The 27,335-nt window shown below is 43.4% G+C and overlaps 1 protein-coding gene across 3 annotated transcripts in view; it reads right to left on the bottom strand.

Annotated features, from left to right (window-relative positions):
- The window catches only part of CMTM8 (CKLF like MARVEL transmembrane domain containing 8), a 102,976-nt gene that overhangs the window by 8,030 nt on the left and 67,611 nt on the right, over positions 1–27,335 (bottom strand). For 2 of the 3 annotated variants that reach the window (XM_058554408.1, XM_058554399.1), the window contains exon 2: positions 3,044–3,217. The exons of the other annotated variant lie outside the window; for it this stretch is intronic. In XM_058554408.1, the coding sequence (XP_058410391.1) occupies positions 3,044–3,217 (174 nt within the window). The remainder of the gene's footprint in view (positions 1–3,043; positions 3,218–27,335) is intronic. 3 annotated transcript variants of the gene reach the window in all.

Below are 27,335 nucleotides of genomic sequence, written 5' to 3'. Positions count from 1 at the left end.
CGAACCAATCCCTCATAATAAATCTCTTTATATATAAATATATATATACACATCCTATTGCTTCTGCTTCTCTAGAGAACACTGACTAATACAGAATTCGGTACTGAGAGTGGGGTAGACTGATTCTGGAACCAGAAGTAGAGTGCTGCTGTAACAAAATACCTAAAAATATAGAATTGGCTGTGGAACCAGCTAATGAATAGATGCTGAAGAGTTTTGAGGTACATGCTAGAAACACGGATGTTAAAGGTGATTCTGGTGAGGTCTCAGATGGAAATGAGGAATATGTTATTGGAAACTGGAGGAAAGGTGATCCTTGTTATAAAGTGGCAAAAAACTTGGCTGAATTGTGATCTAGTGTTTTGTGGAAGGTAGAATTTGCAAGCAATGAAAGTGGATATTTAGCTGAGGAGATTTTTAAGTAAAGTGTTGAAGGAACAGCTTGGTTCCTCCTGACTGCTTACACAAAGAAGAGAGATGAATTAAAGGAAGAACTGTTGAGCAAAAAAGAACCAGAACTTGAAGGTTTGGAAAGTTCTCAGCCTATCCATATTGCAAAAAATGAGAAAGCTTGGGGCCGGCCTGGTTAAATTAGGTTTGCGCCCTCCGCTTTGGTGGCCCAGGGAGATCATGGGTGCAAACCACAGAGCTAATCAACTATCTCAGCAGAAACCAGGAATAGATAAGGGATTATACCAGCAGAAACACCGCCAGCTTGAACTGAATGAGATAGAGAAGGGACAAAATGAAGAAGAGTTGCTGAACTTCTTGGATTCTATAGAACCATAGAGCTATCTGGCTGTGAATATGCTCTGTCTTTCCAGAAAAGAGAAGAATAAATCACCCAAAGGCAATTCAGAGAGATCATCAGGGCTGCCACTCCCATCACAGGACCAGGAGGCAGGCTGGTTCTTCCTCAGTTTCAAAGGGTGGAGCTGCCTCTCTGATTTCTGTGAGCCAGGATGTCCCTGCCCAGTGCCTCAGGGGTAGGGCCACCCTGCAGAGACTGTGGGTGACAATGCCACCCCAGTGGGCCTCGAGGACAGAGCATTGAACCAAAGAGGATTATTCTGGAGCCTAAAGATCTAATGGAATTTGCCTTATAAGTTTTGCTAGGGACCTGTCATCCTTCCTTCTTTCCCATTTCTCCCTTTTGGAAAGGCAATGTCTATTCTATGCCTGTGGTACCACTGTATTTTGGAGGTACATAACTTATCTAGTTTCACAGATTCACAGCTGGAAAGGAATTTTGTCTTGGGATGAATCTCACCTTAAAAGTCTTACCCATATCTGATTTAGATGATATTTAAAGAGACTGTGGACCTTAGACTTGAGTTGATGCTGGAATGAATTAAGACTTTTGGGCATGTTGAGATGGAATGAAGGTATTTTGCATGTGAAAATGGCATGACTTGGGGGGGGCAGGGTAGAATGTTATGGATTGAATGTTTGTGTCCCCCTAAAATTCATAAATTGAAGCCCTAACCCTGTGTGTGATTATATCTGGATAAGGGGCCTTTGAGAGGTAATTAGGGTTAGAGGAGGTCATGAAGGTGGGACCCTCATGATAGGATTAGCACTCTTATAAGAAGAAATGAAGGAGAGCTCACGTTCTTTTTCTCCCTCTGCCACGTGAGGACATAGCGAGATAGCGTGCATCTGCAAGCCAGGAAGAGAGCTCTCACCAGAAACCAACTCTACTGACACATTGATCTTAGACTTCCAGCCTCTAGAACTGTGAGAAATAAATTTCTGTTGTTTAAGCCACCCAGTCTATGGCATTTTGTTACGGCACCCGAGCAGACTAAGACAGGTACTGTAACCCACACATTTTCTTAGCTATTTCCCCCTAGACTGTGTGTTCTCCTTTGTTTATCCTGCATCCAGCATGGTGCCTGGAGCCAGGACAAGAATCTAATCACCCTTGACTACTCTAGTTTCCAAATGTGAGGACATCTATTTGTTCTGATAGCAGTTTTGGTTTTTCTTTGTAACTCTTTGCACACACTGTACATCTCAACATCAAAGAGCTCTGACTTGCAAAGGGTTAAGATCATGGCCTGCGGGGGTGGGGGGTGGGGGGTGGGGGAGGGTGTTTGAAGGAAAGAAGATCTGCAGAGGCTAGTGCTCTGACATACCTGTTTCCAGGTCACATTGTTCATTGGGAATTAATAAAACAGGAGTCTACATAAAAGAACTGAACTTCTCGATTCAGTCTTCTGAGAACTGGTTTGCTATTTTGCCTAAAAAAAATTCCTGGACTTTCCAACATGCCCAGTTTCACATTCAGGTATCTAACACCTGAGAGGCACTTAGATAATAGAGAGATTATCTGCTGTGTTGGGTTCTCCCTGGCTTTGCCCTCAACTTTGTTGGCGGAGAGACAATCCTGAATTGACTACAGGAGGACTAAATTGTGTGGAAGACCAGAACTGGCCACCTCAAGATATGTCTGTTTACCTTGATTATTTTCTCTGAAAAAATAGCGCCCCCCCCACCCCCCGCCCCCCGCCACTAACTGCCTAAAAGAATTTAACTCTGGGTATGGATAGACCGGGAAGGCCCTTGCTAAGCCCATTCCAAGTAAAAGTAGAAGTGATTCTTTGTAACAGACATTTACATTTATAAGGGAAATCTGCATTTGTAAAGGTATCTCCCTCTCTGTACCAGGAAGAAGCAGGGATGACCTCATCTCTAGAAACTTATCAATTCGGAAGACAAGGCTGCATAATAACCTTATTGTGCTTTTCTGGTAATCTCCCATAACTGACTCCCTCACCCCAACATCCTCCTTTGTCTTTACGGAAATCTATTTAAGAAGAGAACCTCCGCCATTTTGTAGAGATACTCAGTTTCCCGGGGTCTCTCCCATGGATACACGTTATAAAGCTTTGTTTGATTTTCTCCTGCAATTCGGTCTCATGTCAATTTAATTTTTATCCCAGTCAGAAAGGACCCAGAGTGGGTAGAGGATAGTCTTCCCCTGCCTTCAATTCCATCCTACCTAGTGGGCAACGGACGAGAACACTCATGGCTTCCTTACCACTGTTGTCCAGGGCACCTGGGGAATCCTGGTGTAGGTCATTGTTATGTAGATGATGAGGAAGAAGACAGTGAGGACCCAGTAAAATACAGCTACAAACATGACCCAGCCAAATGCAGGGACCCGGAAGTACTCAGTTCCGGCGATAAGTGTCCATACCAGCAGTCCCAGAACCTGTAAAATGATAGAGGCAGTGGAAAAGAAAAGGGAGGGGAAAGGAGAAAATAAAGAAAAAGAAGGAATTGGGGACAGAGAAAAAAATAATTAGAGTGTCAATTACAACTTTCACGCATATATACACATAATACCTATGACTTACAAATACAATAGGGGTTGCAAACTCATATGCCTACAAACACGCCAGGAAGGTAAAATAAATGAACATAGTGGGCTGGGAAGAGACCATGGCAAACAAGAAAAACTATGTCTTGTTTTAAGGGGGCAGTCTCCACTCAGCTCCAGCCAATTGTGGGCTGGTTTTGCTAGATCTTCCTTTTTTTTTCCCCCAGGAGAACACAGAAACTCAAGTTTGTACATGATACTCTTGATTTTTAAATGTTATCACTAATAAAGAGTTTTAAAACACCACGAGGGGCAAAACAACACACATCCATGGCTGGAATTTGCTCACAGGCTGATACTTGTCAAGGGAACAAGACTGAGGTCCACTTGAAGTGGTCCCGGAGACTGATCTGCTCTCAAGGGATGAACCTCTGAGGATTCCTCACCTGCCACTGCTGCCCTCCTCACAGATGGCAAATAACAAGTGGCCTGGGAGAGCTTTCAGAAGGAAGAACGAGGGCCAGCCCGGTGGCACAAGCGGTTAGGTGTGCGCACTCTGCTGCGGCAGCTCAGGGTCTGCCGGTTCGGATCGCGGGCGTGCACCGACGCACTGCTTGTCAATCCATGCTGTGGCGGTGTCCCATATAAAGTGGAGGAAGATGGGCACGGATGTTAGCTCAGGGCCAGTCTTCCTTAGCAAAAAGAGGAGGATTGGTAGATGTTAGCTCAGGGCCGATCCTCCTCACAAAAAAAAAAAAAAAAAAAGGGAGAACGAGCAAGGGCCCAGTCCAGATATGGGCACTCAGCATTTTAGCACAAGCTGCACGTTAATTCCAGCAACAGTCATCCAACTCTTCACCACTGCTGGTGAGCAAGACCAAACCCAAACCAAGTCAATGTCACCCATGACTAAAGGAGGACGTCATCAAGGGAAAAGAAACTGATGTAAATTGTAGGCGTCTTTAGTCCTGAAGAAGGAAGGCCAGAGCAAAGTATGCATCTCGGATTCCAGCACCTTCCAGGGACCAGGAGGATTTTATTCCCAAGTCATGAAGAACTTAGTATCTAAACCACATCCCCAGGAGACAGTATAAGGAGTCTGGGGCCGGCTCTGGCTTGCTGTGTGACTTAGGAGAAATTAATTCATTTCTGTTTTAGCTATCTTTGTGGTATATGGAACAAAATACTCAAGTAATTTTTATCACAAAGCTAGGAAGATAGATTTCACTCATTTGTCTAACACTTGAGAGCATCTAAAATATGCCAGGCTTCCTATTATCAGGCCCCAAGGATAGAGTGGGGCACAAATTGAACAGATCCAGCTCGTACACAACTTAAAGTCTAGTGGGGGACATATCTGAATAATTACAATTGTGAAAAATGCTATAAAGGAAAATAAAGAGTGTGATAAAGTCTATAACAGGGAGCCGTAACCTTGTTGCAGGCACGGGAAGTGTCAGGGAAGGCCATCCTGAAGACCAAGTAAGAGCTAGCCAGACAGAGACGGGAAGAACAACTCTCTAGGCAGAAAGCACAGCACAGGAGGGAGGAAGGGCTTTGCTGCTTTCTAGAACCTGTAAGAAAGCATAGTAAGTTAGGACATTGGTGCAAAATATTAGAGAGGTTGGGGAGGGTCAGATTAAGTGGGCCCAAGAGACCTAAGGATTTTGTACTTTCCTAAGGGTGGTGGGAAAGTTTTGAGCAAGGCAATGATAAGATCAAGGTCAGTTTTATAACACAACTCCGGCTGCGCGGGGAGAATGGAGATGTGGAGGGGAAAGGGTGGGTGTGAGGAGACAAGTTCAGAGAAGGTTGCAATAATCCAAGTGGGAGAAGATGATGTATTCAAGACCAATATGGTGGCAGTGAATACTGAGAAGTGAGAGTTCAAGACAAATTTCAGAAGTAGATAAGACTTTAATAGATGAGATATGGAGAGAAGTGGGGGAGGATAAAGTGGAACGACCCCCAGGGTGTCTGGAAAGATTTACAAAGTGGATTAGGGTGTCATTTCCTCAGCTGGAACAATGAAACAGGAACAGGTTATTAAGGGGCCGATTTGAACAACAGTTCACAAGCTCAGTTTTCAACCTACCCAGCCTGAGGTAGCTGGGACCTCCAGATGGAAGAAGTGGACGCAGCAGAGAGAAGAGTGCAGGCCCCTCCTTAAGAAGGAGGACTTCCTGTGACGATCACTAAGCCCTCAGACAGGTTTCCAAGGGACATTTTAAACCGCTCACTGAGAGAAGCCCTCCTCTGTCACAGTTAGGACGCCTGTGCTGAGGAGCAGGGAACAGACTCTAAATGTTGCTGTTTCCCCTCTTTAGAGTTAAAAGTTGATGTTCTTTTATCTGCTTGATATTGCATATGAATTCCAAAGAAATGCTTAATGGAGATGCGTCTTTGTGCTTACATCTGTGGCAACAGAATTTATTGAAAGTGAAGATGCACAAAACAGGATAAATTCCAGAAAGCACTAAGCCTTACACTAATTGGGTTTTGGGCCCGAACTCATCATAACTGACAGGTAATCTATACACGTATATGTGACATTCCGTTGGATCAGTAAGACTGGTAATAGACATATCCGGCATGGCAGAGTCTGAAACAACATCGTGGGCTTCTTGATTCAAACAGAAAAGGTCAGAACGGCCCTCTGTCGATGATCCACACAGGAAACATAACCGTGTGTGAAGAGGCACTGCAAATAGGGTTAGAGTGTCTCTCCGGGGGCGGTGCAAGGGTTTAAGAGTTTCCAGCACAAGCTGGTGTCCAGCTAAACAGGCTCAGCTAACAGCTCTTGGTGCTAAATGTGAAAACGCTTTTCATTATTAAAGCAGGTGGACTGCACTGCCTAGAGGTGCTTTGTCTAATGTGGTAGCCGTGGTCATCTTTTACACACAGGGACAATATCATTAACTGAGCCGTCTCTCAAAGAGCAGGAACACTTGACCCAGGACCTCACCAGCAAACACAGTAAAAACAATGGCCCTGTCAAGAAAAGAACTGTTCAACTCAAGTGAATTTCCTAGGTAACTGAAATATATCCAGAAGTAAACCTTTTTTCTCTCACTATAACCAATACTGATGAAAATCACTCTACAAAAATGTTATTCATCTCCTGCTGTGTGTGTGCGCGTGTGTGTTCAAGACAAACCCTAGATCTTTATTTGCTTAGACTATAAAATACTGTTTGTTTTTTCACTGATAAGCATTTTTTTAGACTCATACTTTTTTGGAATGGTAAAGCGAAGACTAAAAAAATTTCGAAAGTGATAAACGCAGGTAAAAATAAACACAGAAGTATATAAAGTATATATAAGGTATACAAGGAAATGACAATCCCCAACTACCAGTTGTAAATTCTCAAGAGAAACCAATATAAAAATTTTATATCCACCTTTCCTAACTTCTTTCCCTTGCATTTATAACTACCACCTGTACATCTTTTTCTAGAAAAAATATGGATCACTGCACACGCGGTGCCTGTAACTTGCTTCCTTCCATCAGCAATACCATGGAGGCCCTCCCTCCACGCTACTACACACAGATCTATGCCAATTCTAATAGCTGCCCAGTTTTCCACAACTCATGTAACCAGTTCTCTATTGAGAGAAATTTAACTTGTCTCCTTTATGTTTGTACAAAAATACTGAGGGAACATTCTTACAATATATACCTCTGTAAAACTGAATTCCAAGACAGATTCCTAGAAGTGGAATATCTCGGATATTTTTTAAGCTTTAGAAGTACTGTCAAATTACTCATCAAAAACCATGTACTAATTTACCCTCTCATCAGTGTACAGATGCTATTCCTTTCCACCCTCACTAAATCCCCATGTTTTAAGTGATTAAAAAACCTGAATTAAAAAAAGAGATCTCATGTTTTGCCTTTCATTTCTTTATTGAAATACAGCGTAAAGAAAAGTGTACAAATCCTAAGTGAATAGCTCGAAGAATTTTCACAAACAGAATAAACCTGTGTAACCAGCATCCACGTCAAGGAACAGAACATGACCAGCACCTGGAAGTTCCATCCTCACTTCTAGTTACTCCTCCCCTCCTCCAAGGGTAACAGCTCTCCTGATTTCTATCACCCGAGATTAGTGTTGCTTGGTTTTGAACTTTATGTAAGTGGAATCCTCTAGTATGTACTCTTGTGTTCGGTTTCTTTCACTCAACGCTGTGAGATTCATCCATGACATTGAATGTCATCTGCTCACTCTCCTGGCTACACAGCAATGGTTCTCAAACAGGAGCAAGCATCAGAATCACCTGAAGGGCTTGTTAAACCACAGACGGATGGGCCCCACCCCCAGAGTTTCTGATTCAGCAGATCTAGGATGGGATCTGAGAATTTGCACTTCTAACAAGTTCCCAGGTGATGCTGATGCTGCAGGACCACATGTTAAGAACCACGGATGGATAGCATTCTTCTCGTTTCAGTTTGCATTTTCCTGGTCAGTGGTGAGGATGGTATAGAGCATCTTTTCAAATGCGGATGGTAACCAACTACATAGGTGGCAATATTTTCTCCATCCAGCTTTGTTTTTTAACGTCATAATCTTTTGTCATATGGAAGTTTTAAATTTTTACATAGTTAATTGGGCACTTTTTAAGCCTTCTTTCATTCCTATCTGCTTAGGAAGGTCTTCCTCAACACAAGATTATAAAAATATTCTCCTACATGTTCTTATAGTTTTATAAGTATGTTTAGTTCTTTAACTAGAATTGAGTTCTATATATGGGGGAGGAAAGGCCAATTTTATTTTTCTTCTAGCAGATGGTCCGTTGATCCATTATCACTTATTGGTGACTTCTCATATATTGGGTCAGTTTCTGGAATCTTTATTCTATTCCACTCATCTGTGTTGACTGCTGTGCCAGTGCCAATGACTGTAGCTTCAGCATGTATTTTGGGCTTCTGGATAAAGATGTCAAATTGAACAAATGAATCTAATTTTGCTCCTTCCCAAAACCCTTCTAAAATTACCACGAGAATGGGATGAACAGGAAAGGAGACAAAAGTGATACATTTTTGGAAGCTTGGAACACATACGGATGAGGGATAACTGACTTAGCCCCCATGAGAAAGCTGAATTCTAACTAAGCTGGTTAGAAAGTAAACCAGGGAAAGTAAAGAACCAAACCAAGCTCGCTGCAAAGTCTGAAAAGACTCAGGCACCTCTGGGACTGGGAGTGAAGGGAGGGATGGCTAAAATAAGAAGGATTCAAGCAAAGCTGTTTGAAATCAGATATGCCCCTACCTTCTGCCCTACTCCAAGCTGCTGGGTGACTGCCCCACCTCTGTCACTAGTCTGAAAGTTTATTCTCTACACCAGAATTCCTCAAGCTCAGCCCTAGGGACATTTGGGCCAACAATTCTCTGTTGTGGAGGGCTGACCTGTACAGCAGGTTTAGCAGCATCCCTGGGCTCTACCTACTAGATGCCCCCTTTTCCTCTTATTGACAATCAAAAATGTCTCCAGAAATTACCAAGTGTCTCCTGGGAGGCAAAATCACGCCTGATTGAGAACCACTCTAAAGAAGGTAAAACAAAATAGAGAGGCTCTGGATTGAGGGACACAGTTGAAAGTTTGAGTATCCTACTGAAAACGAGAGGCTTAAATGACTATTCAACAGGAAGACTTCCCCACCCTTCTGATCCCTAACGTTTCCCCTCTACTGGGTTCTTAGAATACTGGCAGCCAGATCTTCACTAGCACAAGACAGAAGACCTAAAAATACTGACTTTGGGGATTTCCCAACACACAGCCCAGCCTGGTCAATCTACAATGAAGTTCAAAGTTGATAAGCCCCACCTATGTGCTCAGAGCATCCTAACAGCTTTACACTCTTAAAACATACGCATACAACCAAGGTTACCGGATCTATGATGAAAGCCTGTATAACACGGCAGAGAGCTGAGACCAAAAAAACAAACTAGAAGAAAGTAACTTTGAAGAGGGAGAAGAAAAGATCCAAAAGAAAAAAAATCAGTATTCTCAGGGAGAAAAGATATTACAAGAGTGAAAGAGAAACAGGAGATTATAAGAAGGACACAAATAGTCCTTCCAAAACAAAGTTAGCTTTTGAAATTAAAAATATGATAGCAGAAATTAAAAACTCAACAGAAATGTTACATAATAAAATTGAGAAAACCTTCTAGAAAAGACAGCAAAAAGATGAAAAAACAGAGATAAGGTAAGAAAGTTAGAGGACAAGTTGAGGAGGTCGAACATCCAATTAGTAAGTTCCAGGAATAGAGTGGAGAAAATAGAGGGAAAGAAATCTACCACAAAATAACTCAAGTAATCTCAGAATTTAAGGATATGAATTTCTACATAAAAGGGCTCCCCTGAGTACCTAGCACAATGGATGAAAATAGACCCAAACCAAAGTACATCATAAAATTTCAGAACATTAGGTACAAAGAGAAGATTCTTTAAACAACCAAAGAATAACGAGGTCACCTACAAAGGATCAGAAACAAGAATGTCTTTTAACTTTCCTAAAAGCAAATAGAATGTTAGGAGACAATAGCAAATGCTTTCAAACTGGAAAATGATTTCTAACCTAGAAATTAATCAGCAAAATTATCAATGAAGAGGAAGAGGAGAATACACTTTTTTTCAGACATGCAACGTCTAAAATATTTACCTTCCATGAACTCTTTCTCAGGAATCCATTGAAGGATTTGACCCCAAAATTAGGGCATAAACTCTAAAAAAGGAAACACAGGATAAACCAAGAGGAGAACTACACAGGAGAGAAGTGAAGGTAATCTGCAGGATGAGGAGAAACCCATGCAAGACAGGTGCCCCAGGCACAGAAGGTAACCAGGCAGATTGGAGCAGAGTGCTCAAAAGACAGGCATGGTAAAGGCTGTCATCACTATGCCTGATGCCACTGTACTTTCTTTTTAACCTGTTGAAGCTATCAGGAAACTTGCTCCATCAAAATGAGGGAGGAAACCAAGAAAGAGGAAGATAAGGGATCAAGGAAACAAGAAATTCAACCCAATAAAAAGGTAAAGAAAATTCCAAAGTGAAGGGAGGTCCCCAGGAGAAATACATCCAAGATAAAAACGAGCGCTCTGGGGTCGCCCCGTGGCTTAGTGGTTAAGCGCATGTGCTCCGCTACTGGCGGCCCGGGTTCGGATCCCAGGCGCGCACTGACACACCGCTTCTCCGGCCATGCTGAGGCAGCGTCCCACATACAGCAAGTAGAAAGATGTGCAACTATGACATACAACTATCTACTGGGGCTTTGGGGAAAAAAAAGGAGGAGGACTGGCAATAGATGTTAGCTCAGAGCCGGTCTTCCTCAGCAAAAAGCAGAGGATTAGCATGGATGTTAGCTCAGGGCTGATCTTCCTCACCAAAAAAAAAAAAAATGAGCGCTCTGATTATATGATGTGATTGGCCTTGTGGGGACCTTTATGGAGAGGCTACTAGAAAAACATGAAACAAATTAGCTCCAAAGAAAACTGAGCAAAGAAAAAAATTATATATGTTACTAACTTCAGTAAAAAAACAAAAGAAACTACAACAGTTGTTTGTAGTTAAGTGTTCACTACAACACTCAACCCGAAATATTTATATAGGGATAATAATAAACACTGAATACTGATGAATTGTAGCAAGGAGGAGGGTGCTATGGACTGAATTCTGTCCCCACAAAATTCATATGTTGAAGCCCTAACCCCCAATGTGATGGTATTTGGAGAGGGGGCCTTTGGAGGCAGTTAGGTTTAGATGAAGTCATGAGGATGGGATGAGTGCCCTTACAAGAAAAGACACCAGGAAGTTCCCTTGTTCTCTCTCTCCCTCCCCCTCTCCACATGAGCACTGAGGAAAAGTCACATGAGGACACAGCGAGAAGGCAGCAGTCTGCAACCCAACTAGTACCCTGCTCTTACCCAGAACTGTGAGAAATAAATTCCTGTTAAGTCATCCAGTCTACGGTATTTTGTTATGGCAGCCCAAACTAAGACAGCTGGTAACAAGAAGTTACTAGTTAACATGTAAAATTGAATCAGAAGATGGCAGTGCACATATTATAACTATGGACACGGGTAAAGCCAGAGGTGTCTCAAGTGGCTGTCGCTGGGGAGGGAGACGCTGGAGTAAGAAGGTCTGGGGGTGAGAATTGCTGTTTGTTACAAGCTTTTCAGTTCTACAGGTATTTGGCCACCTCACTAATCTCAGTTGATTCCCTAGAATTTTCTGGCTAAGATACCTGCAGTAATAGTAGTTTCAATGCTTTCCAATGTTTATACCACTTGTTTCTTTTTCTTGTATTATTGCATTAACCAGAATCTCCAGAACCATCTTTCAGAACATAAGTGACAGTGACCATTCTTATTTTATTCTACTTAATTGTTCATTTTGATGTTTTACATTTGTATGATGTCTGTTGTTAATAACTGATGGATACTCTTTGTCAAGCTAAAGATTTCTATTTTTTAGTGAACTAAGAGATTTCTTCTCTAGTCTTCTCTGCCCCCACCCCAAACAATAGCGTAATGAGCTCAGCTGAATGCGTTTTCTGTATCTCCCCTTTAACATTAAGTCCAGTATTTCTAATATAGCTAAACCTTTTGACGACCCAGGGTCATCACGAACATTGAGTGTTTCAATGACTGCCTTGTGCTGTAGAATGAGAATGTTTGTCCTACTCTGAATGGTACCAGCTATCTGTTTTTCTAAGAAGAAATTTTTTTAAATTGACAATCATCAACGGTCACCACTGGAGGCTCTCAGTGAGCTGATTCCAACAGCCCTCTTCCTCCTTTGTGTGTACACACCCACACACGTCATCTTTACTCTAGTACCCTACAGACTAACAAAAAAGATGCCTTAGATTTTTTAAATCATACTGATAGACACACTAAGTTTGCCTGCAAGGACTCTCTTGTAAAGTCAAGTCTATGAAGCCTATGAACTTTGTGACAGCTATTCTGCTGCTCAGAGGAATTACCTGATGGCGGTGTTAACGGGTCTCATTTATTCAAAAATCTACTGAGCATCTATTATGAGCCAGGGGGTTTTCTAGGCACTACTGGTGAGGCAGGAAATGCTACATTGCTAGAACAGGCAAGTTGGCTGATTTATTTCTGACTTTTGCTTCGACCGCATGAGCACAATTACTGCATCTGTACTGCAGCCTTGAAAAAAGACAGGTGACTTTTGAGATTAACTGGGCTACCCTAGGAGCAATGTACCAGCTATTGCCAGCTGGATGTGCCCAGGGGAGCTGCGCTGTTCCAGGTGTGAGCTCAGCACACCTCTGAAATACCTTACTGGGCTTTAAATCATTTACCACATTAATTCCCTGCAATGAAGTGCATTGGAAATCAGCTATTGTAGATTTTCTCTTATGTGCCCTCCAATGAGAGAACCAATGTTCTCTCTTACCACACCTGGCTGCTCTTCTCCTGACACGTGTTTAATACAGCACACATGTGACAACATTCATTCATTCAAAAACCTCACTGAGTTCTCACTGGTGGTGCAATTACCGGGGGAAAACAGATATGGTCTCTGCCGCCGGAGAAGGTTCATCAATGGATATTTAACTATAAACAGGGATAAGTCCTATGAAAGGAAACAAGGCTGACACGAGAATGTAAAGCACAAGGACCCAACCAAGTCTGCACGGTCAGAGGGAGTTCGAGATTTAAATAAGTGAATGGGAGTTAGCCAGGCAAAATCTCCTTGGTAGAGGGAAGGCCAAGACCCTGAGACAGACATGAGTCGTGACATAAGTCTCCCACAGGTTCCGACCCAACACATGAAGGTCAGATGGAAGTCCAGTTCCAGAGGAGGTAGACCCATGGCCCAGCATCGGACATCAGTCTCCAGATGGCACCTTTTCTCAAAGTCAAGACTCATTCCATAGTGGTTTGAGAGCCAAAGAATGTTAGTGCTGGAAGAGAAGTTCAGGAGATGTTCAGAAGCAACGAGCTGCGAGTCACAGAGCTAGTTAGTGGTTAAAGCAGAAGCAGTGTTCAGCTGTGACTTCTAGTCTGGTGCTATTTTAATTTATACTGTAGGGTCTTGATTTCTTTATTTCCCATTCTTTCCTTCTCCTCCACTCTCTGGCTGGAGTGACTCGTGGTAATGGCAGACTGAGAGGCAGAGCTCGCTTCGTGGGGAAAATCATGTACTGTGAAGTCAGCCTGCCTGGGTTCCACTCCCGGCCCTTGGGCAAGGTGCTAACCTGAGCCTGTTTCCTCCTCTGCAAAATAGGGATACGGAAACTTTCCTCATTGGGTTTTGGGAGGACAAGATGAGTTAAGTAATATATGCACAACAGTGCTTGGTACAAGCCAGATGCTAGTTATTACTGTTATGCTAATATTATTAGCAGGGTTTACAGTGACTCTTAGGAATGTCTCCCCTCGGGCCGGCCCCGTGGCTTAGCGGTAAAGCGCTCGTGCTCCGCTACTGGCGGCCCAGGTTCAGATCCCGGGCGCATCCCGGGTGCGCACCAACACACCGCTTGTCCGGCCATGCTGAGGCCGCGTCCCACATACAGCGACTGGAGGGATGTGCAGCTATGACATACAGCTATCTGCTGGGGCTTTGGGGGGAAAAATAAATAAATAAAATTATTAAAAAAAAAAAGGAATGTCTCCCCTCTTCCTTTCTCAAGTAAAAAGCATCCTTTTCTCTGTAACTCAAGATTTTTACATTGTAGAGAGCCAAGGACTCTTATCTATTTCCAGCTCCCTGGACATATGGACTGAACTTGAGGGCCTTCCTATGAGCAATAACACTGACAAGATGTCAGGATAAGTGAACTGGGGGTGTTTGACCCTTAAGCCCTGTCTTCCCCACCCAGTGTGGACACCCTCAATGTCATGGTTACCATATCCTTTGTTCCTATTTGGTTAAATGGTATAATGCCAAGGCCATCTGGCCTAGTAGAAAGACTGAGGCTTTGAATTCTTACCAGCTGTGTGACTGGGCAAATTAATTTATTTAAGCAATATTTATTGAGCACTTACTACGTGTCCAGGCCCCAGGTAAATAGTAAGAGCATAATATCCACCACAGAGTAAGGAAGTGCTTACTTACATGCCTTACCTCATTTAGCCCACACACTGCTCTCTGAAATAACTTTTATCATGACCATTTTACAGACAGGGAAACTGAGGCACAGTAAATAACTTAGTCCAGGCTTTTAACTACTGTGCTACACAATATCCTCATCATGCCCCAAATCATTTAACTTTTCCGTGCCTCAGTTTCTTAAGTACAGGGATAATATGTATTTTCTAAAATCCACATGATGAGACAAGATGTTCTATAAATGAATTTAGAGTTTCTATTGTGATTAATTACAGCAGATGACAAACCTGCCTGGAGGCTGGTGCTGGAGACAGAGAAGCTGGCTCCCGCTCTGTTTTCTGCTGTGTCAGGGACATAGCATTACCTAGAATGCCACCAGCCAGCCCCCACCCACGGGCAAATCTCTGGGCAGAAGCAAGGTCTGGTAGAATTAGCAGATGTCTCGATGCAAACTCATCCCCAGTTCTACAAAGTAAGATTCCCAGCAGCTGCCCACTGATGAAGGGAGTGCCATCTTCAGGGTGGCCTGGAGCTGATCAATACAAGGCTTTTTTGTCTACTCACCTCTCACATGACACCTTGGTTCATTTTAAATAGACATGAATAGAAAGAAAGCAGGGATGGCGGCTAATCCAATTTGCTCTGATGGTTTAAACATCCAATTCAGAGAGCATGCTGCTTTTAACATAATGAATTCCAAGAAATCTTGGAATAAAGTTGATATATTACAGAGGTTGACATACGAGCCATCTAGGGTCAGTAAACACGCTCTGAGCACCTGTCACATGCCAGACATGCTGCTGAGTGCTCAGGGTCCAAAGGTGAGCAAGGCACAGAGTCTCTGCCCCCAAGGAACTGACCATCTATTGTGAGAGACAAACACAATTCAGTCTGTTCTTCTTCACCATAGAGTTAACAAGTCTGGCCCATGGCCACATGCAGCCCACTGCCTGTTATGTACGGCCCATGAACACAGCCATGCTCATTCATTTACGTATTATCTATGGCTGTTTTTATGCTACAGTGGCAGAGCATATGGCCTTTGGCTGCTAAGCCTAAAATATTTACTATCTGGCTCTTTACAGAAAAAATTTAGCCAATCCCGTTGACCATCACACATACTCTCTGCACAGGGAATAGACACAAGCGCACATATACACATGTACTTATATTGTGGTTTCCTGAATTGTTTCAAATAAACCAGGTTATTAACACATTAAGCCAGAGAAAATGATAGGGAAAAAGTGTGTACCCCTTCCCTGTACCATCAAGGAACTACATCATCCTCAAGCTGACTGCTCCCCGCATCTGCTGAGTATTTTCTTTATAGTGTCAAGGGGGATCTTCATGCCAGTCATCTCCACGCCCCTTCCAGATTAGTAGCTATTCTGTTCAGCAAGCATGGCAACCTTCTCCACTGATCCACTAGAGGGTGACCAAACACCACTTATGAAAGACTGAGGCGCTACAGTACCCATTCAATGGAGAGAGATCAGAGTTGACCATCTGTCTGGATGAATTCCTACACTTAAAGCACATTCCCCAGAGGTGGCAGGACGTGGAAGAATAAACTTGGCCTGGTACTCACCCATCAGAACCAGACATTGCCTGGAAACAAATATGACAGGAAATGTAGTCAGCCAACTGAGATAAGGATTAATTAATACAAAGATTTGGAAGGGCAAATGTAATCCACAAGTTCACAACCTTCTCCGTGTGCTCCTGCAAAGTTTTTACTGAAGTGTGTTTAATATTCTATAGGAGGGACTGTGGGGAGTATTGACCAGTGCAGCCAAGGGGCCTGGGTCTCTGCTGCTTTCTCCAATAAGGAACTTTGCCTCTTTTTCCCAGTCTCGGAAAAGGGGAGAATGGGATGGGAAAAGCAGTTCTCAGATGGAAGTGGAGGGCCAGCACCCAGGAGGAGAATATCTGAATCACCTGGGGGAGTTCAAACCACTTGGTCTTCTTCCCACTTTCCACACACGCCATGAGGGTAGGCATCTCCCTCTGGGCCTCCTTGACCCCTCCTCAAGTACCACCATAGGAGCCTTGGGTGCTCCAGAGCAGAACAAAGCTGGAAGCCTAGGTGTTGCTAGTAGTTTGTGACTTAACCTTGCTCTTGCATAGGACTTCAGTCTGATATCCTACGTTCAACTAAAGATCTTACTGAGGGAATACCACAGGACCCCAGTATTCCCAGCAGGCCATGGAATGGACATCTGCACACTGGGCTGGTTTTAAAATATGTCTACAGATTCTTTGCCACGCCTCTTGAATGTAGGCTCCTCTTGAATGTAGTGACTTGCCTCTGATGAACAGAGTGTGGCAGAAGTGACGCTATGTGACTTGGGAGGCTAGGTCATAAAAGGATATACAGCTTCCCCCTTGCTATCTTAATCTCAGATCACGCGCTCTGGGGAAGTTAGCAGTCATGTGAAGACACTCAAGCAGTCTTGCAGGGAGGCCCACACGGAGAGGCATGGAGGCCTCCCACTAACAGCCAGCGCCAACTTGCCAGCCAGGTGAGTGTGCCACCTTGGAAGTGGATCCTCCAGGCCCAGTCAAGCCTTAGATGACCACAGTCCCAGGTGACATCTGACTGAACCTCAGGAAGCACCTGAGCCAGAACTGCCCAGCCCTGCTGATCTCGAACTCCTGACCCACAGAAACTGTGAGCGGTAATAAATGTTTACTGCTGTTAGAAGATTTTAAGCTTGGGGGTAATTTGTTACACAGTAATGGATGACTAATACACCAAGTTCCATCCAATCTGGGCTCATACACAAGAGGCAGTGTGGTAGGTAGAAGGACTGAAGATCTAGGTTTGTCACTAACTTGCTGTGTGACCACAGGTAAGCTATTGCCCCTCTGAGCCTCAGTTTGTCCCTCCATAAGATGGGTATAGCACCATGTAGCTTGCTGCAGGGTCTGAAGGTGTTTTGTGATCTGCAAAGATCCAGGTAAACAGCAGCGACTACGAGTCTCTCGTTTTTTTCTTCCAGGAAACACGATTCAATGCTTAGCATAGCTGGCATCTTGGCAGTAAGGGTCCTAGAGTACTTAGCCAGTGGACAAAAGTGAGGTCTGTGTCCGTAATTAGAACCACCGGGCTCAGGGTGCTGAGGAACTGCTAGAGCAGGCGTTGGCACACTTTTCCTGTAAAGGGCCAAGTCATAAATATTTTCAGCTTTGTGGCCCATCTGGTCTGGTCTCTGTCACAACTACTCAATCCTGCCACTGTAGCATGCAAGTGGCCAGAGACAATACGCAAATGGATGGGAGTAACTATGTTCTACCAAAACTGTATTTAAAAAATAGGCGTCAGCCTAGATGTGGCTGATGGGCTATCATTTGCCAACCTCTGCCCTCGAGTCTTGCTTTTCCAAGTGTGTCGTCCCCAGAGGAACAGGATCAGCAACCCTGGGAGCTGGATAGAAACGCAGTCTCTCAGGTCCGCTCAGATCTGCTGAATCAGCCTTCCTTAAAAAGGGGTTCAGCAAGGCGTTTTCACAAGCCTCCCAGCACCTCGAGTTTGAGAAGCCCCACCTTCCTTCCCTCCTTTCCACCAGAGCCCCAAGCACCAGGGACTTAAGAGGGATCTTGGATGATAATGACCTGATCAAACATCTTCTCAGGCCTCACAAAGAACACACATCATCTCAACATTCTTCACAAATCAGTGAAGAGCATTTGACTCAGGGTCCCGGGTCACCAGGAAGCGAAGTAGCAGCCAGTCCCAGCCAACTAGCATGCAGTCTTCAAGAAAACAGAACTGACTGCGTGATAACAACACTCCTAGAGTGAAGGGGGTGGTTTGGGGATCCCCAAGGCTGGCTCTGTCCCTGCAGCCTGGATGGCGCCCTCTGTGCTCAGATGCCAACTGGGCTCCCAGCCCTACTTGTTTCCTTCTGCAAATTTTTTTTGAATGCTGGTTTCCTTCCGTTTTGGTGAAGCGTGGGGGTATAAAACGCAAAGAGGGGCAGGAATAAGGATACCCTTGAAGGGACAGAAGAGAGATTAAAGGTTTACAGGAAAGAAGCAATAGGAAGGAGGATGAGAAAGGAACGGGGGGTGGAGGGGGAGGCGAGAGTCACTACAGAACAGCGTCTTCCACTTCTCCGTGGGAGGGATACTTGATCCCATGATGACAATAACTGTCCTGCCTCTGACCACCACCATGTCTGTCTGTAAGATCCTACCAGTTACATCACTCTCATCTCAGCCACACAACAGCCGTATGATGTAGATCTCATAATCTCCATTTGAGATAGGCGAGCTGAGGCTCAGAGCAGTGAAAGGCCGTGTCCAAAACCATATTCTACAAAGCCGGTTGAACCACAGCTCAAAGCCAGGTCCAAGGACTCCTTTCTGCTACAGAATCTCCCAGCACTGCTCCACTCAAGGTCAAGGAAAACTCTTACATGTACAAGCCTTGATTTGCGCTGACGCGACTTGATCACAGGGCCCCTGCGGTGACTGCTCACAGGGCAAACCTGCTTCTACCTGGGCTAGCTCCACCCCGTCCTCCCTCCTTAGGCACCAGGGAGGCAAGAGATCAAACCAAAAGGTTCCGACACCGTGGTAAACAGTGTACTATCAAAAGGCACTCAGTCACTCTTTAATCTCAAAAGAACTGAAATAAAAATAAAAAAAGGGGCCGGCCCCGTGGCTTAGCGGTTAAGTGCATGTGCTCCGCTGCTGGCGGCCCGGGTTCGGATCCCAGGCGCGCACCGACGCACCGCTTCTCTGGCCGCGTCCCACATACAGCAACTAGAAGGCTTTGCAACTATGACATACAACTATCTACTGGCGCTTTGGGGGAAAAAAATAAATACATAAAAATTAAAAAAAAAAAACAAAAAAGGAGGATTATGAAATGCTTCCCTTTGCCAAAGATGCTGAGTGCGCACCCCACCCTGCTGGGTATGAAAAGCTGAACCCTCACCTGGAGAACCACTGCACTCCAGCTACCTGTCTGGGCTGCTGTTTTCTGGAGTCTGTCCCTCCCTTGGTCCACTTGTCCTCTGGATGGTTAACCGCCTCTGAGTACAGGAAATGAGACTGCGCTTCACCTCAGAGAGGAGTTCTGATCTCATAGCTTGCAGGTCTCCTTGCTCCCACAGAGCTGAAAGGGCCCTGGCAGACATGCCTGCCTCTTAGGAATCTATACTCCTTTGCTATGTCCATTCTTAATGCTTAATTGTGTGGTTCCTGGGTTATCAGTCCCTTTCATTTCAAACAGAAGGAAATTGGGGGGGGGGTGGCGGACATAAATCATAACGGTCAATCCAGGAAACATCTGGGAACAGGCAACCTTCAACACATCTGTTCTGCCCAATTAGCCTTTATCCCGATGGCACCACCTGGACCAGGCTCCGCGGGGTCCAGTGGCCATGGTCAGTGGAGCCACAGCTGTAGATATGGAGAAAGGTATCCATCTGGACCCCAGACACAAGTTTAGGAATGTCAAGTCCTGGATTAAAGTGAGTCTAACCTCCACATTTGCATGCAGCTTTTTCCGCGGGCAAGCAGGTCTGCTTCCCATGGGAGATGTACACCTCACCAGAGTCCCACCACTTGCCAGCTAGTGCACCTGACCCCAAAATACCAGAACGGTCCTTCTTTGTCCACCCCTGTCAGGAGATCTGCACAAACACACTCAAGGCAGGAAGAAGTATTTATAAGAAGGTATCACACGGTCCCAGCTCCCCCAGGAAAGGATTGGTGCAGAGGGTACAGCCCGGTACCAGCTGGACAGACCCATGAGTGTCCCTGGAGACCAAGTCCCTCCATCTCAGACAGCAAAGTCCTGGCAGGATAGCGCTTGTTCCTGACTAGGCCTCCACCATCCCGACGTGTGTTCTTACTCAAGGAGCAGGCAGGTACTCAAGGAGAGACGCAGCCCCCAAATGTGCCCGCAACTTCTCCCTTCCCTTCCTCCCTCCCCAAGATAGCCCAGGGGATTGGGGAGCAAGAGTTCTGGGGACTCTGGACTGTGCTCCCCCAACTGAGCAGAGGGGGCACCTAGTATCGACTGGGGCAGGTATGAATGGGGGGCAGGCAGGGCTGCAGGGTAGCAACCTTACATCTTCTTGCAGCTTCCACTTCACACAAATTCCCCCCCTCTTTTTTTTTAAAAAATCAGGGGGAGGAAGAGGAGGTGAACTTTGAGTGGGAAGGAATTTTAAATCTGATTTTTACATTAAAGAAAATTCATAGGGTATATACAAATGTGGATGTATTTTTAAAACATGAGCTGGTTTCAAAAAGTTTGAATTGTGCTGAGCAGAAAGACCTCCGAACATGATCTTCTGCCCTCATTTTTTTAAAATTAGTAGACTATTTTTTAGAGCAGTTTTAGGTTTACAGACAAATTGATTGGAAAGTACAGGGAGTTCCCACATATCCCCTTCCCCAGTTCCCCTATTATTTATATCTTGTATTAGTGTGGTACACTTGTACAATTGATAAACCAATACTGATACACTATTATTGACTAAAGTCCATAGTTTACATTAGGCTTTACTCTTAGTGGTGTACATTTTATGGGTTTTGACAGCTGTATAACGACATATATCCATTGTTATTGTATCACACAGAATAGTTTCACCACTCCAAAAATCCTCTGTGCTTAACCCATTCATCCCTCCCTCCCATCTCCCAAACCCCTGGCAAGAACTAATCTTTCTACTGTCTCCATAGTTCTGCATTTTCCTCATGGTTTCTTTGGTGTTCGGAAAAGTGAGGATGGAATACCACTCCGCAGTTAGAAGCAGTGGGCTAGATATACATCTAGCGACATGGTTAGGTCTTCAAAACTGTGCTAAATGAGAAAGGAAAAAAATGAGATGTAGCCCAGTGCTTCCCAAACATCAATGTGCACACAACTCACTCGGGAATCTTGTTAAAATGCAGGTTCTCATCCAGCAGGTCTGGGGTGGGGCCTGAGACTCTGCATTTCTAACAAGCTCCCTGCTGTTGCTGATGCCACTGGTCCACAGACCATACTGAGTAGCAAGGAGGTAGACTAGGGATCAACCAGTTACAACTCCTGTGCCAAATCCAGCCATAGCCTTTTTTCGTGTGGCCCTCAAGCTACAAATGGTTTTATATTTCTAAACAGTTGAAAAAAAAATCAAAAGAACATTTTCCTGTAAAAATTATCTGACATTCAAATTTCAGTGTCCATAAATAAAATTTTATTAGAATACTGCCACACTGGTCCCCCTCCCCATGCCCCCCAGCCTCTTGTAACCACTATTCTACTTTCTATTTCTAGGAGTTTGACTACTTAAGATACCTCATGTAAGTGGAATCATGCAGGATTTGTCTTTTTGCAACTGGCTTGTTTCACTTAGCATAATGCCCTCCAGGTTCATCCATGTTGTAGCATATGGCAGGATTTCCTTCTCTTTTAAAGGCTGCATAATATTCCATTGTATGTATATATCACATTTTATTTATCCATTCATCTGTCAGTGGACATTTTAAGTTGCTTTTACCTCTTGGCTAATGTGAATAACACTACAGCAAACACAGGAGTGCAAATATCTCTTTGAGATCCTGTTTTCAATTCCTTTGGATAAATACCCACAAGTGGAATTGCTGGATCATATGGTAGTTCTATTTTTAATTTTTTGAGGAACCTCCATATTGTTTTCTATAGCAGCTGCACCATTGTACAATCCCACCAACAGTGTACAAGGGTTCCAATTTCTCCACATTCTTGTCAACACTTGTTATTTTCTGTTTTTCTGATAGTGGCTATCCTAACAGGTACGAGGTGATATCTCATTGTGGTTTTGATTTGCATTTCCCTGATGATTAGCAATGTTGAGCATCTTTTCATATGCTTGTTGGCCATTTGTATATCTTTTTTGTAGACATGTCTATTCAAATCCTTTGCCTATTTTTAATTGGATTTTTTTGGTGTTGAGTTTTAGATCTTTATATATTCTGAATATTAACTTCTTGTTAGATATATGATTTGCAATTATTTTCTCCCATCCTGTAAATTGCCTTTCCATTCTGTTGATTATTTCCTTTGCTGTGCAGAAGTTTTTAAGTTTGATGTAGCCCTATTAGTCTATTTTGGCTTTTGTTGCCTGTGCTTTAGGTGTCATATCCAAGAAATCGTTGCCAAATTCAATGTCATGAAGCTTTTCCCCTATGCTTTCTTCTAGGAGTTTTTAATAATTCAGGTCTTCCATGGAGGCCTTTAAATTATTTTGAGTTAGTTATTGTATATGGTGTAAGGTAAGGGTTCAATGTCATTCTTTTGCAAGTGGATATCCAATTTCCCAGCACCATTTGTTGAAAAGACTATCCTTCCCCATTGTGTAGCCTTGGCACCTTTGTTGAAGATCATGTGACCATACATGTTGGCGTTTATTTCTGGACTCTATTCTGTTCCATTGGTCTGTACGTCTGTTGTTGAGAAAGGCAATCTCGTGAATGCAGTCTTCTGACCTCTACTTGGCCACATAAGAATGGGCCTTGGGCCCGAAACCCTTCATCACCTAAAGATAAAGAGCCACACAGCCCGTGTCAGGCTTACCACCTTGTGTGGGAATATCTTTCCCTGTTTCAGGCACAATGAGTGTTCCTTTGTTCTGCTTAAGCACACACACCAATGGCCCTCAGGCACACTCCCACGTTTCAGTATTTCGGATTCTACAGGGGAGGGGTTGGGGTCCTCCTGCTGTGACACAAGAAGGGTGCTCACAGGCCAACTGCCCTGCACTGGCTGCCAGGGGGAGCTGCTCGTCACGAGGGATGGATGCACACTATTGAAGCTGGTCTTGCTCTGTCTCCGCGCTATGTGAGTAAGCATTGTTCCATCCGGTGCTTCACTGTGGGTTTTTTTTTTTTTTCTTTTTTTTTGGTGACTTTGATACCAAGATGCAATAGGCAGAAGTGTTTGGAGTCCTCCCCTGGGATTGGTGACCAGTGCATGGTGTTCTGCTCCCTTGGGATTGATAACCGGTGCAAGGTACTCTGCTTGACATCTGTCTTTATGCCAGTACCATACTGTTTTGATTACTGCAGCTTGTAATATGTTTTGAAATCAGGAAGTGTGAGGCCTCTAGTTTTACTTTTCTTTCTCAACATTGTTTTAGATGATCGGAATCCTTTGAAATTCCATAAGAAGTGTAGGATTTTCTTTTCTGTTTCTGCAAAAAATGCCATTGGGATTTTGATAGGATTGCACTGAGTCTGTAGATTGCTCTGGGTAGTATAGACATTTTAACAATACCAAGTTTTTCAATCCATGAACACAGACTGTCTTTCCATTTATTTGTGTCTTTAATTTCTTTCAATAGTGTTTTATAGTTTTCAGTGTACAAGTCTTTTGCCTCCTTGATTAGGTTTATTTGGAAGTATTTTCGGGCCAGCCCCGTGGCTTAGTGGTTAAGTGCGCGCGCTCCGCTACTGGCGACCCGGGTTCAGATCCCGGGTGCGCACCGACGCACCGCTTGTCTGGCCATGCTGAGGCCGCGTCCCACATACATCAACTAGAAGGATGTGCAACTATGACATACAACTGTCTACTGGGGCTTTGGGGGGGAAAAAAAAGAAGTATTTTATTATTTTTGACGCTATTGTGAGATTTCCTTTTCAGATTGTTCAACGTTAGTGTATAAAAATGCAACTGATTTTTTGCATGTGGATCTTTTTTGCAGGATCTTGTAGCCTGCAACTTTGCTGAATTCACTTATTAGCTCTAACAGTTTTTTGCGGAATATTTAGGGTTTTCTACATATAAGAGCATGTCATCTACGAACAGAGATAATTTTACTTCTTCTTTTCCTATCTGGAGGACTTTTATTTCTTTCTCTTGCCTGATTACTCTGGCTAGAACTTCCAGTATTATGTTGAATATAAGTGGCGAGAGTGGGCATCTTTGCCTTGTTACTGATCTCAGAGAGAAAACTTTCAGGTTTTCACCATTGAGTATGATGTTAGCTGTCAGCTTTTCATATATGGCCTTAATTATGTTGAGGTACTTTCCTTTTATTCCTAGTTTGTTGAGTGCTTTTATCATGAAAGGGTGTAGAATTTTGTCAATGCTTTTTCTGCATCAATTGAGATGATCATGTAGTTTTTGTCCTTCATTGTGTTAACGTGCTATACTATATTGATTGATTTTCATATGGTGAACTATCTTTGTATTCCAGGAATAAATCTCAACTGGTCATGATGTATAATCATTTTAATGTGTTGTTGAACGGGGTTTGCTAGTATTTTGTCAAGGATTTTTCTTTTTTAAATGAAAGACTTTTTTTTTTGAGGAAGATTGGCCCTGTGCTAACATCTGTTGCCAATCTTCCTCTTTTTCCTCCCCAAAGCCCCAGTACGTAGTTGTGTAACACAGTTGCAGAGTTGTAGCTCTTCTGTGTGGGACGCCGCCTCAGCATGGCTTGATGAGTGATGAGTAGGTCTGTGTCCAGGATCCGAACCGGTGAACACCAGGCCGCTGAAGCAGAATGCACGAACTTAACCACTATGCCACCGGGCTGGCCCCTTTTGTTGAGGATTTTTGCATCTACGTTCATCAGAGATACCGGCCCGTAGTTTTCTTATTGTATCTTCATCTTATTTTGGTAGCAGGGAAATGCTGGCCTCATAGAATGAGTTTGGAAGCGTTCCCTCCCCTTCAATTTTTGGGAAAAGTTTGAGAAGGATTGGTGTTAATTCTTCTTTAAATGTTTGGAAGAATTCTCCAGTTAAGCCCTCTGGCCCTGGGCTTTTCTTTTTGGGAGGTTTTTAATTACTGATTTAATCCTTTACTGGTTGTAAGTCTGTTCAGATTTTTTATTCTTCATGATTCAGTCTTGATAGGTTGTATGTTTCTAGAAATTTATCCATTTCTTCTAGGTTGTCCAATTTGTTGACATATAATTGTTCATAGTAGTCTCTTATGATCCTTTTTATTTCTATGGCATCAGTTGTAATGCCTCCTTTTTCATTTCTGATTTTTTTTCTTTTCTCTTTTTGCTTACTTTAGCTAAGGGTTTGTTAATTTTCTTGATATTTTCAAAAAACCATTTAAGTGTTGCTTTCTTGATGACATGAATCACATACCTTTATAGCACACGGATATATGTATATATTCATGGGTTCTAATATTCACGGATTAAAGGTGCATCTATTACCACAATAGAAAAGAATCCACATGGAGAAGGAAGCCCATTTGCCATATTACTGATGACTGTCCAGGCAGTTTCCCCTATCAATATATTCCACATGTCAGTCTTTTTGACTTGCTATATAAAAAATGAAATTTCTTTCCACATTAAGGACTAGGAGAGGCTGCAGCACAGCTTATACAAGTTGGCAGTTTGGAAAAGAATCCTCCAGTTGCTCTCCAAAAACCCATCATATGCTAATCTGATATTTCGCAACTAAGAAAAATGCAATGGGATAATTCTGGCAACTTTACTTAGGAGTCTCAAATTCAAACTTCATTCCAGGAGCGAAAAACCAAAACCTTCAGGCAATCAACCAAAGTAAGAAACTTCCTTAAAAATAAAATTCCCCTCGGCAGATAATGAATTCTAAAACAAGACAGCAGTTTCTCGGACTCAGACAAATGGTTCTCCTAAATACTACCTCCCAGAAGCAACCAGAGACAACAAAAATTCTATCTTCTGTGGCTCGCACAGCTTCAGCAAACTCCAACAGACACTTAATCAATCCTTAATCAAGGACTGATGCAGGGGACACGCCAAGGTGGCCAGAAATGCCCGGATTCTCCAGGTGGGGGACCGTGTGATGCTTGACTGAAGGCCTTCTCTCCAAGCATGCCAACCCCAGACCCAGGCCGAGATGTGCTGGAGCTCGAGCCCACCTAGCCCTTTCCATGTGCTTCACATTCCAACCAGCATTCAGAAGCTCAGGCAAGCCTTGGCTCTGCTGCGAGAAGCCAACAGAGCCACCACTGTGAGGGGGGGCGATGGCTCATGGAGCATCTGTGACAGCTGAGTCTTTTGGCTAAAACACTGTCCTGATGACATATTGGCCTGGATTTCCTCTGCTGGGACTTTGACTTCAAGTAAGCCCCAATTATTTCATCAGCGTTTCTCCAAGTAGTAATTTGTCAGATTCAGTATGTGCATTCCAACAACTTATAGAAGCTTGATAACTTTATTTTTAATTATAAAAGTGGCATAATTGTGATAGAGAACTCGGAAAATCCAGAAAAGCATTAAGAAAACAAAAACAAATCATTCACGTTCTTTCACAATTCAGAGAACACAACTGCTAACACTTTGGTAAAGATACTTCAAACATTTAAGAATTTTTCCACTACAAAGCATTATGAATATAATACTTAGTGCTGTAATGAGAATTAAGGGTTGGCATTTGTAAGGCTCTTGGAACTGTCCCTTATACAGTAAGTGCTACAAATTTGCTGGCAGATAATCTGAGGCACTTGTTAGAAATATAGATCCCTGGGCTCACCCTAGACCACCAAAGTGGCATTTGTGAGCAAGACCTGGACATCTGTATTTTAAGAAGCTCCCCATGTGACCCTTATACTCAGGTAATTTGAAGCATTCAGCATTCAGGTTGCTACTGGAAGCTACTGTTGGTAGCTTCCTAACAAAGTCCTTTATCTAAAAATGCCTATTTTGCCTTTATACTTAACTGACAGTCTGGCTGGGTATAGAATATGGTTTTTTTGCAGTTTTTAAAAATTATAGCTTTGAGCTATAATTCACATATCATAGAATTCACTTAAAGTGTACGATTCAATGGATTTTAGTATATTCAGAGTTGTGCAATTATCACCACAATCAATTTTAGAATATTTTCATCATCCTAAAAAGAAATCTTGTACCCACTAGCAGTCACTCCCCATGTCCCCTTAACCATACTCCATCCTACCATACCCCCTAGTCTTAGGCAACCATTAATCTACTTTCC

The sequence above is a fragment of the Diceros bicornis genome, chromosome 2, assembly GCF_020826845.1.
Source record: "Diceros bicornis minor isolate mBicDic1 chromosome 2, mDicBic1.mat.cur, whole genome shotgun sequence".
NCBI lineage: Eukaryota > Metazoa > Chordata > Mammalia > Perissodactyla > Rhinocerotidae > Diceros > Diceros bicornis.
Note: the sequence above shows the minus strand (reverse complement) of the source record. Positions and strands in the feature narration are given on the sequence as shown.